The following is a 12,580-nucleotide window of genomic DNA, read 5'->3' on the forward strand; positions in this document are numbered from 1 at the left end:
GGAGGTGCTGACAGCCTGAAGGGGGAGGGGTGGGGGTGGGTTATCATACCACAAGAATTCCACAAATAGGTTCTCTCTTATTTACTTCATTCCTCTCATACTTGTCTCCTTCACATACACACTACAACATTCTTACACTATCCCCCCCTAATGACCCTCTTCGGTCATTTTACCTTCTTCATTCTGGGTCTGTATTTCAGAATTCCAACAGTTCGTATTTCAGCTAGGATTTTCTTCGGTCTGAATCTGCCCTTTGTAAGTTTCGGCATTCTAAAAAAAACAACCTGAAACAGTCAGTTTTGGGGTTTGTATCTTGCATTTGAGTATTCTGTTGGATTAACAAGATGTTAGAAGAGGAAAAAATGAATGTTTAGATCATTCTGGCAAAGTTAGAATAATAGATATAGTGGAAACAATTTCTTGATGGTCATTTTTGCCATCAGTTTGAGATCATAACATTTGGCTAATTCGCCAATATTAAAAAAAGGTTCTGCAACCGTTCTGATCTTTCAAGGCATAATTCAGTTTCATTCAGTTGGATTTTGGCTGTACCAAAATATTTTTTTGGCTCAAGGTATGGGAGGAGGGGTAAGGGATAGGAGGAGGGGGGGGAAGGGAGGGAGGGATAGGATCCTTAAACTTTTACCACCTCCCCGTGGCAGCAACAACTCTTTTCTTCAGATAGAATAAATCAGAGAATGAAACAGCTTTGATGTTGGCAAAAAGAAAGTTTGAACATATCCCATAGAATTGACCTTCTTGCATATTTTATTAATACTGTGGGTGGTTGTCAATGGTAGACTATGTAGATCTGCATTTTAACATTTGAATCAGTTTAGGTTTGTAACAGCTAAGAATCATATGTAAGAATGTTCACTGGATTTACCTTTTGACAGACTACTAATGAAGGTTTCTCTTCCAATATCTGTACAACATGTATATGACATTAACTTCCAGTTGATGAAAAAGTATATGCTGCCCTCTATTTTGTTGACAGTCCATTTTATTTTGACATGCTGCCATCATTTGTGTATATACATCGGTTAAGGAACATTTATAAATGCTGCCACCAATTTGGAAAGTTTAAATCTCTCTTGTACAAATTTTCATCTGTTGAGAAAACTGATTCATTTCTCTTGGAGGTAAATAAAGAGAGCATGATTTATCATTTCATATTTGTCATAAAATTGTCAAACAAGTTTGGGTGCAATGAACCTAGTTACTTATTTTATAATGTTTAGTGTTTTGCTGAGAAACCAGACAGGAGCAAATACGAGACAGAGACTTTTGCAAAGATATAGTAATACCAAGTGTCCTTACAATTATGTTGCATAATTATCAATGTAGCTGTTACTAATTGTACTATGTGGTAAGTGGGTGTGGGTATGGTGGGGACAGGAGGATGGAGACGTAACCATATGAAGTTTGAGTTAATACAGACTTATCGCATGTTCTTCTATGTGTAACCATGGAGGTAAACACGAGAGCTGTATGTAAAGGTCATGTATTGTGGCAGTTGCCACCCTTTTCCAGGTTACCTTCAGTAGTGAAACCAGTGAACAATCTATCAGACCATTTGTACATGTTGTAAGCTTATAGCCTATATTTAGTTCACACATACGGGTAAATTATGATAATCTGTGTGTTTCCACCTGTTTGCAATTGGAACAAAGTGGAAGTTGGAACAGCGCTAGTGTGAAAGTCAACAATGATTTTCAACTCTTTATGAGTAGGCGTAGGCTGTGTATTACCACTGGTAAATTTTGTCTATCACCTTGGCCTTTCGTAAACAGTCACAAGTTCATCGCAAAGTAACAAAATGATACTGTAGTTATGCAGCCTACATAACTTTGACTCCTAGTCAAATGGTAAGACGATTTATTTTTCATCATAGTCTGTTCTTTATACCGTATGTATAGGTTATTGCAAAATATTTGAACATTTATGGAATAGTGCTGAGAGAAATTGCGTGAATTTGAAGTTCAAACTTCCGAAAGCCTTTAAGTCTCGGAGCTTCTGGGATATTCTCCCCCTGTACCCCCACTAGGGACTCAGCCCCTGGACCCACATGGGCCCCTAAGGCAGGCCCCTTGATCCCACACCTGGTAGCGTTCACTCTGATGCCTGAGGCTTCAGAGTTGATAGTTGTCCTGGGCCCCTGCCCGGTTTGACATTTAACAAGCTGGCTAGATCACTGCGCATATATATATCCAAGTTTTGCTAATATTTAATATACATGGTCTTTCATTTAAAAGGAAGACAAATAAATCAAAACTTGGTGTTTTTAATTGTAATACAATATTGCAATGTGATGAAGAGATTGTTGTTTTGTTAGATTAAATGGTGTTCTTCGGATAATGTTCAGCATTTCTCAAGTACAAACATGGCTGCAAATGGTGCTACCAGTTAAACAGGTAGCATAGTGCATTTTCTAAGTTTGAGAGAATTTATGTATTGGGTTACTTATTTAACAGAGATCTATGTGGTATTTTCTGTCAACATTAATGATAAGTATTAAATATAAATTTTACTGCACTCTCCTTAGCTGGCTTCCATATTAATCAACAAAGACTTAATGTATGTAACACAAGTTGTTTATATTTCATATTTCTGACATACTGGAAGCAAAAGTGCAGAGGTCATCGTCAGTGGATAGCTCCTACAGAAATGTTTGAGTTGCTGTCATTGTAAACGTACCACCCTCTACACCCACTTTCCATATCCCCAATTTCCAAACCCCCACTTTCCAAACCCCCACTTTTCAATCCCCAACTCCCACTTTTTAAAAACCCTCTCCCTCTTTCATAAAATAATAGAAATGAAGAACTGACATTTTGATCACATTTGACTTGTACTTATTTTCCAGCCATGCTGTAATGTTTTTTCTTATGATAATTTTGTTTACATCTTTATACAAGTTTGTCATGTTTAGTTTGACAAGATATCAAGTAGTACATAGATCCTACCATGTTAGTGGGATATCAGCTCTATATCCACCCAACATCTATCCCTGCCCAAACAATAGAGTGGTAGGCCTATTGGGGTCAGTGGCAGGGCTGATTTGAAATGGTTGTCAGCTTTGTAGACAATCAAATTTCTGTTCAGCTATGGAGGTCATCCGGCAGACGACGAATTACTCAAATCAAGTTCAGATTGCGGTGTAACTAAACATTCCCCCTCCTAAACATTCCCCTTAAAAAAACCTCCATGGACATGCCTTCTGAGATAAAACAAAACAAATGTAGGCCTGTGATTCACCTGAGAGGGAGTTTTGCAGACCATCCAAAGCTGGTGTACTATTCACCAATTATTGTTCAGTTATGAAATCATTTAGTATTAAGTAAAAACTTTTCATGAACCTGTCTCTGATACTAACAATTATTTTTAAATTTTCTAAATGCTTAGCTGTTGAATTTTCCTGGGGTTAAGTTATTTACTTTTTTGTTCAGAAGTGAGGGAGATTTGGGGGGGGGGGAGGAGTGGAGGGATGGTAGGTGGATGGTGACAGATAAATTGAAACCTTCTTTGTTTCATTCTGAACCATTGGGAAATGTTTAATCTCACAATGATCACTACGAATTGAAATAAACTGATCACCATAGGTTGATCAGATTGTAGAATTCCCTACCTCATGAAAATGATCTTCAGGTTCTTTTTATCCCCTAGGGTGTTTGTCTCTTTCCTTCTATCACTACTTTCTCACCTTTCAACCTTAACTTTCTCGAAATAGTCTTGAAATACATTGCAATGTCATTCAGTTAATAGTGCAATCCTGTAGATTTATGCTCCTTTCCCATTGTGTGTGGTTAGTGTCTAGGTCATGCTCTTATATTCAGGATGCATACCTTGTCTGGCAAGAATAGTGGTGGAAGCCCCCCCCCCTTCAAAAAAACCAAGAAAAACAACAACTCTGTTTTCGTCTTGTTTGTGATTTTTTTTTTTTTACGTCCCAGATGTTACGAGTACTGTAAAGTTTTTACCCTCCCAGTATCATTGTGCCAGTTCACAATACTGATAAGATAAAATTAAGTTTGCATAGAGTAAACAAAGGCCATTGTAAGCTCAGGGGGCGTTTAGTTTGATTTAGACCGATTGGCGTGATACATCAACCAACCTCTTGTCATATATGGCTGGTGTTGCTACAGCATAGCACTGTGTCTATCTATAAATATACTGCATAATGTGCAGTATACATCCCGTCGGAAAAAATTGTGCCGTCCTCGAAAGGCTGTGAAGAGAGAGCCTTCCAACTCTGGATAGCAAAAAAAAAAAAAATTACTTGATTGTGTCTATTCCTCTGCACTTCAACGACGACGATCGGCGGTTTAATCATGATTGGATTGTATCTGGCTTACTTGCAAAGAAGCTGTGTAGAAAATCCATCCAAGTGCATATACATCTCCATGTGTATAGTGTGTGTTACAAGTGTGAAAGGACCATATATTTTTTATCACATGTAGAACTGAATAAATGATACAGCACTTGAGTGTTACTGTAGTAGTTGTTTAGTACCAGACTGTAGGTGCGTGGAAGTGGATTTATACGAGCAGCCGTGTCTATATACTTAATAATATACATAGAAAACCGAATAACAAGGATGAGGGTAGTGTGTAAACTTGTCAACCGCTACTGTGTTTCGAAGGGAGGCTAGGCGCTTCATTATAGGTATAACTAGCTGGACATGCGTGGCTGGTCACGGCATCCTTTGGCATGGCGTTTCGACGTCGATCGGCTACGTACTCTCCCGGGTGAGTTAATACAAGCACTCCTGTAGTGTATTGGTATACAATACTGATCTTGTGTGCTCTGAGAGAAATTTGAGTGGTTTTTAAGTTAATTAATATTGTTGCTACCACAACGGGAAGTAGAACCAATTGGTCTTTAGTGATTGTGACAGGCATCCTATTGAAGGGATTAAATTTTGTGACGTGATGGGGAATAATTTATGAATGTAATGGATATTGAGTAACTATATATAGGGTATGAAGAAGAAGAGGGCAAGGGTTGTAATGGGGGGGAGGGAGGAGGGGGGTTGTCATGTATGTGGGATGCAGAGGGATTGGTCTGAAAGTACTGGAAGAGGGGATTTTTTTTTATATAAATGTGCAAAATAATCTTGAAAGGAAGGGTTTGTGTAAATTAATTATGACCACATCTACAGGTTAGATCTTTAAAATGAAATATATTTAAGTTTTCTTCTAATAAAGATGTTGTAGTCATCCATCGTACTGAACATATTGAAGTATTTCTTTGGATTATTTGAGTAATTTGCAATTAGAGTGGAGCAGTATTAAATGATAAGTTATAATTGACTGTATGTGACTTTCTCTGGTGCTTTTCAACATTAGTAGGTGTAGGACTCTGGATGTGAGTGATCATGAAAAATAAAAGTGAGAAAGTAAAGGAGAGGCCATTAATGAATAGGGAAGGTCTGGGGGATGGGGCTTTAGGGGGGTTGTGTTGGGAGCAGGTGTCTTTGTAAGCCATTTAGACCAAGGCCAAGAAAGAATGATAAGGGAAATGAGGATTAGGAAGAAGCATGCAAGGATACAAGAGTGATTTTTATGTAGCTAAAGCCTGTGAGAGGTTAAACATTTCAGTTGTAAGGGAATCTAATAAAGCTAGCAGTTTCTTGTCAACCCCGATTCCAACTTTTCCTTGTGCTTTGTCATTTACCCATGTGATTGCACACAAAAACTGAATCAATAATGCTCTCAGCATACTTTCTCCAGATCCCTCCCCCTCCCTCTCCCTTCCTCTCCCTCCTCTACTCCCTCCCTTTCCCTACCCTTTTGCATCTTTTTCCTTCATTGGCCTCTATCCATTCTCCTCTGCTCTCCTCTCCCATAAAGACAAGATGAATTTAGAGATCAATTCCCAATTTTTTTTTTTTTTTTTTTCAGAACTGTACTTCATACTGTAGAATTTCATATGTAGATATTACATTAGTCCTAGGATTTAAATACCACAATCTATAATCAACATTTTATTCAATTTTACTATACCAGCAATTAAATTCTAGGTTAAGTTCCAATTGTGAGTACTTACTGTAATACATGCAGTAGTCACAGTGCACTGATCTCTGCTCAATTTCACACAGAACAGTACTAAACTAGCCTGGCTATCTTTCAAGATATACTCGTTACACAGAGCATCTACGTCATTAATCATTGCTCTTTATATTTTAATAACTTTGAAGTTCCATGGTTTTCCACAAGAAGAAGTAGGAACATCATAAATGTTGCCAATTTACCAATGTCGCTACTTTTAGTGAATCAAATCAAAATCTGACGTGCTTCGATCACATGCAGCGATTAATTGAAAGTTGCATTTTGTGGAGAAGTCGTCATAATCAGGCCAATTACCATAATCTTCCCTGCATGAAAGGAGATTTGAGAAATCTGAAAGTTTAATTTCCTTACTTCAGCCTGCACCAAGATCACACTAGGAAGTACAGTCGATAAATAGCCGTACTTTTCCAAATAAGAAAAATAAAAAGAAGAAAAAAATATATATATATTGTGGGACACAATTTATTTCTTCAGAGCTATTTGATTAATAGCTCCCTAATCAGTTGCAGCCAATTGGCCTGTAATCACACCCCCTCTTGGTTAGTTCGGCCACCTATTGGAATAGAATGGGTATGTTATTGTCGTTAACTCCATGCAGTTGGTGTGAACTAGTACAAAGGTTGTGCCGATTTTATGATCATAGATGGTTAGCAGATATCCAGTTTTGTGACCTGTTCACTGTTATATATATACCATTGTACAGCTCGGCCACCTATTAGAATACAATTGGTGTGTTATAACTTTCATGAGATATTATTTCTTGGAATTTCCATTGTTTACAGTTCCTAAGATCACAACTGACAGGTATTACATGACCTTAGGTGACAATCTGAATTCTTTCTACCCCTCCTATCACTGTAGTGTATGTTACATACATCAGGTCAGCTATATTTAAACCTGGACACACCTGTGCAGTAGTGAATTCTCCATTGAGTCCTTTCTGTCTTTGTAAACACATGACTGAATTCTACCAGGGAGTTGTTATACTCCCTGATTCTACATTGAGTCCATCCTGCTCAGTAAACAGGTAATCAGGGATGTTTTAAAAATGTGATGCAAACTTTTAACTCAAAAGGTCTTTTACTCATCTCAAACCTTTTGAGAAGCCCCCAACAGTGAGTGTAATGGAGAGATTTTCAGTATACTATATAGACATTTCTCCACAGATATATTGTCAGTGTATACTACTAGAAAACACTTAATTAATTGATGTGTGGGATGTACATAATGCTTGCTAGTTTCTAGATGGAGCAACGCGCCTAGGTTGACAAATATTCAAGTGATTCGGGAAATTAATATATGAACTAGAAGTAGAGGAGTAAGTTTAGTTCATTTCGCTCTTAATAATTGTCTTCACTCACTCTACACTCAAATGTTCTACATAGGCACTAGAATACTTATGTATATAATATCTACCCTATACAGAACTGATAACATACATATTAAACTTTGTAAACACAAAAATGTCAATTCATACCAGGCAATTATGCGAAAAACAAATTATAATACAGAAGGGGGTGAGGTCAGCTAAGAATATTAAAGTAGATGGATGAAATCATGTATAAAATTTGCCATACCTTGTTAATTATTATCTTAGTTCTTTTAATTGCATATATTACATTGTATACTTCTATGATGTCGACTAATTCACTTTAACTCACACCTGCTGTTTTCCTGACTATTTAATTTAGAACAACCTGTTTGCTAGCAGGAAATAACTGCAATTGGAACAGTGTTTACATGACACTACTTGTTTGTTTGCTGTATGCTAACAATCCTAGATGTAATAATACGAAGTGGTCTGAATTCTATGAATAATTCAACAATGCTGGTAGACGTACATGTATTTAAAAAAAAAAAAAATTGAAAATGGTGCAGCTACGGCAGTGTATATACATGTATGCAGGCGGAAACGTGAATTATGCTACTACTATATAGCTTGATGTTGTATAAGATAGAAAAATAACAAAGTCCTTGCATAGATGCATGTCGGTATAGTATGTGAAAATTACAAGTCTGTTAAGGTGAAACTGATCAAACTGGGAGCCGGGATAGATAGAAATAGAGAGCTTTCATGAATTGAATATATGTGTGTAGAGGGTTGGGGGAGGGTCGGGAAGAGGGGTGTGTAGAGGATTGGGGAGGGAGGGATGGAGGGAGGGGAGGGAGGGAGGAGAGGAGGGAGGAGAAGCATTGCCATGAAACCATATCATAGTTTCACCTTGGAATCTGTTTTCATCCTCTTGAAAGTTAGAATCTGGGTTTCCTATCTCTCAATAATTAATTCTTCTGTTTTAACCCACAAAATAAAACTAATAAAATCTAATAAAACTACATACAGTACAGTGAATTAGTACACTCACCATATGGACGATTTTACTCTTCATTGTAAAGCCTCATGTATGGATACATTAGTGTGTATTATGTCCTTATCCCGGTGTTCAACAGATCTCAACTACTTATCGAGAAAATGGTGTGCTAATGCTTTGTACTTTAACCTGTTTGCTATATATATATCTGTTACAAATCAGATATTTTTGTGTACATAAGCACGAAGTGATACTCAGATTGCTTAATGGCATTTATTGTATGATAAATAATTTTTGATGCCAGAGATGTATGTCTGTTGTAAGTAGTGTTCAACCAATAATTGGTTAGATAATTGGCATCGGACAATCGGTCGAACACTAGTGGTAAGTGTCGAACATTATCAGTAACTTAATGTTAAACCTACAGTTGAACATGTAATGGAATAAAACATAAATACAATATAGGTACTTTTCACATATTTTTTTGAATCCTAGAGGTTCAACAACCGCTCTACCTTCATTTCCATGATTGAGAAATACCTCTAAATTATTTATTACCGAAAATCAGTCATTATGTTACCAGAATTATAAATATAGCTTTTTATTTAGATGAATCTAATCTAAATATAATACGATGGCCAGGGTCAGATTCAGTATCATTAAAAGGAGGGGTGTGGCCTTAATGTTGGTTGGTTAGTTAGTTTTTTAAAGGAGGGGTAATGACCTTCAGGTTGGCTATTATATAGATGGAGGGGTGTGGCCTGCGGGTTGCTTAGTAGGTTACCTTAATAAAGGACGGGTGTGGCCAGCGGGTTGGTTAGTTGCTTACTTTATAAAAGGAGGGTTGTGACCTTGAGGTTGGTTGGTTAGGTCTAATATAAGGTCGACATGCAAGGTTGTGCTTATTACTATTTTTATTGTTTTTAGAAAAGGTGGGGGGGGGGTGGAGTGAAAGGATCTGTGCCTGATTGCAGGCTGTAGGAACAAAATAATAAGCTTAAAGTTTTGTAATTAATTTACAGCATGTTGGGTATGTTATGTACTTCTGATAAATCTATGATTACATTGTTACCATCATAGCTCGTATGTCATCTTAAACCTCTTGATGTTTACATTCTTATCGATGCAAAATAAATCAATTAAAAATGATCGGTATTGTCAGATAAAACCTTAGAGAATTATCTCTTTCATCTGAGCTGGTAGTTGACACGTTGTGTTTATTCCTCTCTCTATCTGCTTGTTCGGCCCCCCATACACACGTAGATCCGTCACAGCTGTGCTCATCCAATAATGTGTTCGGAAAGCCGTTAAAAAACAGACTCACATGATAGTATACATCGTCCTCGTACTACTACTACTAGTACTACTAATTGTCTAGTCCGATACGAGATTCTGGTGCAGTTTGTCTGCATACACTGTGCACATTATACTGTCTGGCATTACATATGCGTTACTTAAATTATTCAAGACAGTGTTGCAGACAAGCAGACATGATGTATGATAATAACTTAATAGTCTGGTTGTCATATTCTAGTACTCTGTACTGCCACAGTTCTAAAGAAAGGTCTGTTTTAAAAAATCAGCAAATTTGATAATAATTGTATTGCTTACTGCTCAGTCTAATTTTCACAGTGTCATTTTTGTACAATATATAATTTAAACATCGCAGTAATATACATTACAGTTATTTAATTTAAGTCTGTGTAATGTAGAATATGATATACCAGCATATTCCAATTCAAAACAATAGAACAATCTCATTTGAGGTTATTTAATTGCATTATTAAGAAGCCAAAAAGAAATAAAATTGGTTGCCTAGTCATGCAGATTATAGATAAAGATTCGATATAAAAGAACTATAAAGTTTGTTTGCAGTCAGAAGGTTAAAGTAAATTTGCAGGATTTAAAAAAAAGTCAGTTTGTGGTGTCATAGAGATCTTAGAGAAATACTTTGCACTCTAGTAAAATTTGCTTTGAGCCGATATTTATCTTGGCTAATATTGACTTCAATTGAGAAAATATTTAAATTTGCTATTTATATTGTGGAAATGAAAAAAAGAAGAAGCAAAAAGACGCAGCAAATAGCTTTATTTCAGACATCACCTTTTATGACCCTAAGTTGGGCCTCTCTCTCAAGTTTCACCTGAAATATATATTAAATTGTAGGTGTTAGTAACAGCAATGTTTGCAGCATTTTAATCTTCAGTGGCTGTTCTGTTTTGTGTTTTTATCTTGGGTTTTATCACCATTTTCTCATTTCTTTTCATTTTCAACAACAGTTTTTTTTTTTTAATACTTATATACTACTAAAAGACTTCACCTGCTAATTGATTGATTAAGAAGAAACTATACCCCTTTAGTTTGAAATTATTTAAAAATAGTTCTTTTTCACAGGACAATAGTGACAAAGTTATTTTGACCTTTTCTCCAATAGTGGTCAATCTAACATGCCCAGAGTAATTTTGGAGTACTGCATTTTCGAGAACCTGATGTGAACAATGACTTGATGCATGAAGAAGATGCATGTTAATGGGCTGGGTGGGTGTAGGGGAGGGGGGGGGGCTGGGTGAGTCTGGAAGTGGGTGGGTGGGAAAAGTTATATCCAAGGAAAAGTTTCACTTATTGTTTAATACCTATCAGCCAATACAAGACAGACAACTCGTCTGCTCATTGTACAATTCTTGAATATATTTCTGTGGTTGGCCCATTCCAATTTCTTATGACCCAACTGTGTCACACTGTACTCCTAACTTAATTTGTTCTAGCAGATGGTATGGAAGATTATGAGCACTTTATTAACTATTGCTGGAATGGAAATAGATGTAGAAAGAGAAGACCCTGTATTCACATCACAGTTGTGAATGTTAATCATTCTAGTAGATAGATACGCAGTTTGTGAACAGCTGTTTGTTTCTCATATAAGGTAAAAAAAAAACATGTATGTACTTAACAGAAATATGTGTTTTATGTCCTACTAAATTTGTTTGTTCCCCAAATATACAATGCTGTGGTGTACGTGAATGCAACATAAGTTTACAGTAGATGCTTCCCTATCTCTATAAGTGCCTTCCAATTGATTCAGTGTTACCAGAGGTAGTTAGAGATGCTTTTCATTCAAGACCCAGAATAGACACTGTAAACGCAATGTGTTTCCCAACACGACGAATAAGCAGGCTCTGGAATTTAGCGAAAGTAATAAGTCGAGGTCACGGCATGCTAGTGGAACACCTACGGCAATAATTATTTACACATAGCGAGCTCAATCCACCTTGGAGGAGGATTGCAAGATCCGTTTTTGAAGCATGTATGTATTTTAGATCCTCCTGCAAGCAGGAACTCGCGAAGAAGCCTCATTGGCTTATCAAAGCCGCAAGCTGACGAAGTCAGTCTCTTACATTCATATTAAACGTCCATGATTATGAATTGTCAATTATCAGCAACTCTGTAACTGGACGACATACTGTACATTAATCTTGGAGTGACTCAAACTCGGGACCTTATGATTGAAAGGCACCGGCGTTAACCACTGAGCTAACACTCCTGTCCATGAGCTAACACTCCTAACCATGACCCCAGGTTAAAAATCGCAAGGCTTTCCCGAGCTCAACTCAGAGCGCAGAGGGTAGACTCGAGTAACAGTGAGTTCATAAGTCTATATGATACAACCAACAAACCCAAATGAACGAGTATTGCTATTAAGAGTGCAATCACTTGCATTGTTTCTCCAGCAGCCTGCAATAAGCACACACTCCACCAATAATGTTCACAGTACCATTTTGTCTGTCTATATTCTTAGTTTAGTTTAGAGTGCCTTGTTAAAGTGCAGGTTCATGTTAGGTGCATGAACTGGAGACTTTTGCGTTTCTCAAATCTCCATTCATGACTTGAGGAACTCTGTGTACACCCAGGAAATGACTGTTAAACTGTATTGTGTACTCGGACCTAGTTCCTGTTGGAAGACTTGAGAGGGTGTGAATTGGTTAACACCTGCGGTTATTCTAGAAAACACAAGGAAGTTCAAAACGAGACCAAAACACCCAGTGTGCTCTTTTTTCAATTTTCTCTTGTTTATTGTTATTGTCTTGATACAGGGACGCTGCTAAGAAGTTCTTTGGCGAGAAGCAGGTTCCAGCCACCAAGTGGTATGTCAACATGTAAGTACAAAGCTTCCATAGTTTTGGTTTTGACTGCTTTCCATGC

General features: G+C 37.1%; 1 protein-coding gene across 8 annotated transcripts in view; it reads left to right on the forward strand.

Moving 5' to 3' along the window:
• The window catches only part of LOC139962235 (uncharacterized), a 150,336-nt gene that overhangs the window by 60,341 nt on the left and 77,415 nt on the right, over positions 1-12,580 (forward strand). For 7 of the 8 annotated variants that reach the window (XM_071962263.1, XM_071962269.1, XM_071962270.1 and 4 more), the window contains exon 2: positions 12,472-12,534. In XM_071962263.1, the coding sequence (XP_071818364.1) occupies positions 12,472-12,534 (63 nt within the window). Of the gene's footprint in view, positions 1-4,296; positions 4,749-12,471; positions 12,535-12,580 lie in introns of those variants that run through there. The other variant, XM_071962266.1, reaches the window with a different exon arrangement.

Source organism: Apostichopus japonicus, chromosome 20, assembly GCF_037975245.1.
Source record: "Apostichopus japonicus isolate 1M-3 chromosome 20, ASM3797524v1, whole genome shotgun sequence".
Lineage (NCBI taxonomy): Eukaryota > Metazoa > Echinodermata > Holothuroidea > Aspidochirotida > Stichopodidae > Apostichopus > Apostichopus japonicus.